This window comes from Trypanosoma theileri (assembly GCF_002087225.1).
Source record: "Trypanosoma theileri isolate Edinburgh chromosome Unknown TM35_Tth_47_V1, whole genome shotgun sequence".
Lineage (NCBI taxonomy): Eukaryota > Euglenozoa > Kinetoplastea > Trypanosomatida > Trypanosomatidae > Trypanosoma > Trypanosoma theileri.
In genome coordinates this window covers 156,809-161,441 of record NW_021639889.1, presented here as the reverse complement: position 1 = coordinate 161,441, position 4,633 = coordinate 156,809, and the positions used below count along the sequence as shown (strand labels likewise).

Genomic DNA, 4,633 nt, shown 5'->3' with positions numbered 1-4,633 from the left:
CATCCTTTGTTTTCTTTTTCTTTTTTTGCATGCATCCACACTACAGTCTAACTAATCTTCCACCTGTTGGGATTATCTTCTTTTTTGTTTCTTAATGTTAATGTGTTTTGTGTGTTTTTGCTCTCTCTGTGTTTATCCTACAATAATTATTATTGCTACTCCATTGTGTGTGTGTGTGTTGTTGGAGACTCTCTGTTTGTGTGCCTGGTGGCGTGCACTGTGATAATGATGAACTGTTTTTTGCAGTGAAAAAGAAATAATAATATCAGATGAATTTATATTTATAATTGCGTATATACACACATATAGACTTACACCCATAGTTGGTGTATATTTCTGTGTTTATTTGTTAAAGGGCTAATGTTTAATATCTGTTTTTATTTGTTTGCTTACTTGTGTTTTGCTCTTCCTTTCTGTGTGCTTTGCCTTGCACCGTTGTGGTGATATGCGTTGTGCGGAGCAAAGAAAGAAAATAGTAGTATATTCATTTTGTATTCTTAATTGCTTGAACAGATGAGTGTACCCAAAGAGTTGTGCTAATTTTGAGTAGTTGATGCTTCTCTTAATTTGTTTTTTTCATACATTTTTCGTTGTTTGGGCGCATTGTGCTTTCCGTTTCAATGTTACGTTGAATTGTTTTATGCTGAGAGTAAATAAAAAGGAATTCATATATATATTCATAATTTTGCACATGGTTCTACTGAAAGTGAAAGGGTTATTTATTTCTGTGCATGCTTCTTCAGGTCGTTCTGTTGATTTCTTTTTTTTTTCATTTTTTGAGGGGTTAATTGGGCTTATCTGTTTGTTAATGGGTATTGTGTGATTGTTTCTTTCATTTGGGCACTATCTGAGAGATGTTTGCAGTTACCTGTTATGTTAAGTTTGCTATTACCCTTTTTCGTTTTCTTCTCTTTATGTGCTTTTCTTTATTTATGTTTTTGTTGCCCTTTCTTTCTGTTTTTGTTTTGTTTAGATCACTAAATAGAGATAGTAACACCAACGGGGAATCGTAATGATGGCAATACGTCACGTCCTTTGTGTTCTGACTATAGCACTGTCTTGTCTCTGCAGTTGTGTGGTAGCTGCTGATAAACATAAAGCTCTTGAGGCTGAGGATCCTTGTTCATCTGGTTCACCAACTGAGGATGCTGGTAAGTCTAAGTGTGCAGAAAGTAGTGGTAGAGGACGTATTGATGATCATGTTCGCCCTGATCAATCACAACAACTGGTAAAGCCGCATAGTCCAGTGAGCAACACAAATGGAGACCATCGAGAAGAGGGAAGTGTTAGTAGCGGCACGAAAGATGACCTCGCCGCACCAGGACCGGAAGAAGAACAAGTCCATGAAGACACAGGGAGTCATGTCAAAAAGCCAAGTGTTGATGCTGAAAAATCTGGTTCCCTTACTGATGGTGAAGAGCGACGAGGTGTCGAAAGTCTTTCTCCATCACGTACGCCTGCACCAGGTGGTAAAGTGCAAACCGAGAATAAAGAAGACGCGTTGGGACCTGAGGGACAAAATGTGGATGCCTCTCCAGCAAATGGAAGAGGGAAAGGAAGCCAAACTGCTGAAGAGCGAAAAGAAGAGAAACTGGAAGATCCTCCACAAGGAGAGCTGACTGATAATGCAAGGAGAACTGAAGCATCACCTACTGAAGTGGGCACTACACGGACTGAGGGCAATAACGGGAATCAACAAGCAGAAGGAAATGGTGTTCAGTCTACTTCAGAGACTTCACCTGCACCTGCAGAGGATGAGTCAACGAGGGACACTGCCAACACACCCAGTAATGATGAGGAATCAACGTCAACTACCACCACAACCACAACACTTCCTCCTGAACTCACAAACAACAAGAAGGGTGATGCAGACAGCAGCAGCAGTATCAGCAGTTCTGTGTGGGTGCGTGTACCACTACTGATTGTGGTTACACTGGCCTGTATTCTTGTGTGCTGATTGTGGTGGTGATCTGACTCAGGTCATCCTTTGTTTTCTTTTTTTTTTTTTTTGCATGCATCCCCACAGTCTAACTAATCTTCCACCTGTTGGGATTTCTCTTATTCTTAATGTTATTGTGTTTTGTGTGTTTTTGCTCTCTCTGTGTGTTTATCCTATAATAATTATTATTGCTACTACTCCATTGTGTGTGTGTATTATTGGAGACTCTCTGTGTGTGTGTGTGCACCTGGGCTTGCACTATGATAATGATGATGAACTGCTTTTTGAAGTGGGAAAAAAGAAAGAAATAATAATAATAGATGAATTTATATTTATAATTGCGTATATACACACATATAGACTTACACCCATAATTGGTGTATTTCTATGTTTACTGGGTAAATTGGGCTAATTGAAACTTTTTGTTTCTTCGTTTTGCTGGGTCGTTATGGCCTTTGACCTGCATAGTGTTGGTATTTTGCTTTTCGCAGAGGGCAAAATATTAAGTGTTACGGAGAAATTTAGACTTTGCTATTTACTTAGTAGTGAACAGAGAGCTATGTATTTGTGTCTTTTCTGCTCTTGTTGGTCGCATTAAAAAATTGTTTTCTTGATTCTTTCTCTTTGGGGTTAATTTTTGTTTTCTTAATTACGGGTTCTTGTGTGTTTTGTTCCTGTAATTAGACGTTTTCTCAGTGATTATTGTGATATTGTGTTTTCTCTGTTTGTAAATGTCATTTGTTTTGTTCATTTGATGTGTGAATATAATTTTCTTGTTTTTTTTTATTAATTGTTTTGTGTTTTTTCTCATTATTTCTTATTTCTGTGACTTAGAGATACCAGGAAACAATTGCAACAGCCATTCTCGTGATGATAAAGCGTTACGTGCTTTCTGTTTTGGTCCTCGCACTGTGTTGTGTCTGTGGATGTGTGGTAGCTGAAAATGATCCTGCGGCACATACAATTAATGATCTTGGTACTGTCACTCAGGATAAAGGATTGCAGGATGCGTTGGAATCTCCTGAGACAGAAGTGGAAGATACAGAAGCAGAATGTAAATCAGGTGGAATAAAGGAAAAAAATTGCAAACCAAATCCCCCGCCGCAATTGAATCCGAAAGGTGATCAACAGAATGGAACAAGACCTGAAGTTGATGCGCTTCCACAACCAACAATAACGAGTCCCAGTCTTTCACCTTCTCCTGATACTCTTGGGGTTCCTGCACCTGCCGCTCCTCCTTCAACTCCTGCCCCTCCTAAACCTCCTGCTGTTGGTGCTGCTGAACCTTCATTGGCAGGTTCTTCTGGAGTACATGGTGCAAAAGCGACAAAAGAGAGTGAAACCGGGACTGAACAGAGTAAAGATGCTGAGAAACCTGAACAAGCTGAAGGTACACCAAACATGGACACTCCTCAAACTGAAGGTGAACAGAAGAATGTGGGGGCAGAAGGAGCAAAGGGAAGTCAAAATGGAGCACAACCCAATTCTTCTGCAGGACCCACTACAAGTAATACAGACACTCCAGAAACCAACGGGAGACAAGAACAGACAACTGACACAAAGGATTCTCAACCAAACAATGATACAGGTGATACCAATAACTCAGAAACCATAAACTCTGACAATACCAATACAACCAGTAATAATAAGGAATCAACTACCACAACAACAACAACCACAACAACACTTCCTCCTGAACTCACAAACAACAAGAAGGGTGATGCAGACAGCAGCAGCAGTATCAGCAGTTCTGTGTGGGTGCGTGTACCACCACTACTGATTGTGGTTACACTGGCCTATATTCTTGTGTGCTGATTGTGGTAATGGTAGTGGTGTGACTCAGGTCATCCTTTGTTTTCTTTTCTTTTCTTTTGCATGCATCCCTACAGTCTAACTAATCTTTCATCTGTTGGGCTTTTTTTCTTTTTTTTGTTTCTTAATGTTAATGTGTTTTGTGTGTTTTTGCTCTCTGTGTGTTTATCCTATAATAATTATTATTGCTACTACTCCATTGTGTGTGTGTGTGTGTTCTTGGAGACTCTCTCTGTGTGTGCACCTGGGCTTGCACTGTAATGATGATGAACTGCTTTTTGCAGTAAGGAAGAGAAAGGAAATAATAATAACAGATGAATTTATTTTTATAATTGCGTATATACACATATATGGACTTACACCCATAGTTGGTGTATTTCTGAGCATAGTTGGTAAATTGTGCTAATATTTAATTCTTTTTTTTGCCTGTGTTTTGTTGGGTCGTTGTGTGTTTTGACCTGCACCGGTTTGATATATTTTCTTTTGCAGAGGGAAGAAATATTAACTGTTACACATAATTTCATTCTTTGCTATATATGCGGACCACGCAATCAAGAGCTATATATTTCTTTATTTCCTGCTTTTGTTGGTCGCAATTTTTAATTATTTATGTATCTTTCTTTCAGAGATAATTAAGATTTTCTGTTTAATACTGGGTATTGTGTTACTTTTTTTTTACTTTAATTGGACACTCTAGGTTATTTTTTCTTCTTTGTTTTATGTTTATCTGTTGCTGGTTGATTTGTTTTGTTTTTGTTTGTGTTTGTGTGTTTATTTTATTGATGTGTTGCCTTTCTCTCTGTATGTTCTTATTTTTTATGGTGTAGTCTAGTCTATTTAGGCAATGCCCACTTTGTATGACTGTGATGAAGATGCGCCAAG

At 38.5% G+C, this 4,633-nt stretch overlaps 2 protein-coding genes across 2 annotated transcripts; both read left to right on the top strand.

Moving 5' to 3' along the window:
- Positions 1-1,012: 1,012 nt before the first annotated feature.
- TM35_000471710 (uncharacterized protein) lies at positions 1,013-1,957 on the top strand (the record flags this gene model as incomplete). The annotated part of the gene is made up of 1 exon (XM_029030431.1): positions 1,013-1,957. The coding sequence occupies one exon, from the start codon at positions 1,013-1,015 to the stop codon at positions 1,955-1,957; it is 945 nt and encodes a 314-aa protein (XP_028878342.1).
- Positions 1,958-2,809: 852 nt separating this feature from the next.
- TM35_000471700 (uncharacterized protein) lies at positions 2,810-3,754 on the top strand (the record flags this gene model as incomplete). The annotated part of the gene is made up of 1 exon (XM_029030430.1): positions 2,810-3,754. The coding sequence occupies one exon, from the start codon at positions 2,810-2,812 to the stop codon at positions 3,752-3,754; it is 945 nt and encodes a 314-aa protein (XP_028878341.1).
- Between the last annotated feature and the right edge of the window lie 879 nt (positions 3,755-4,633).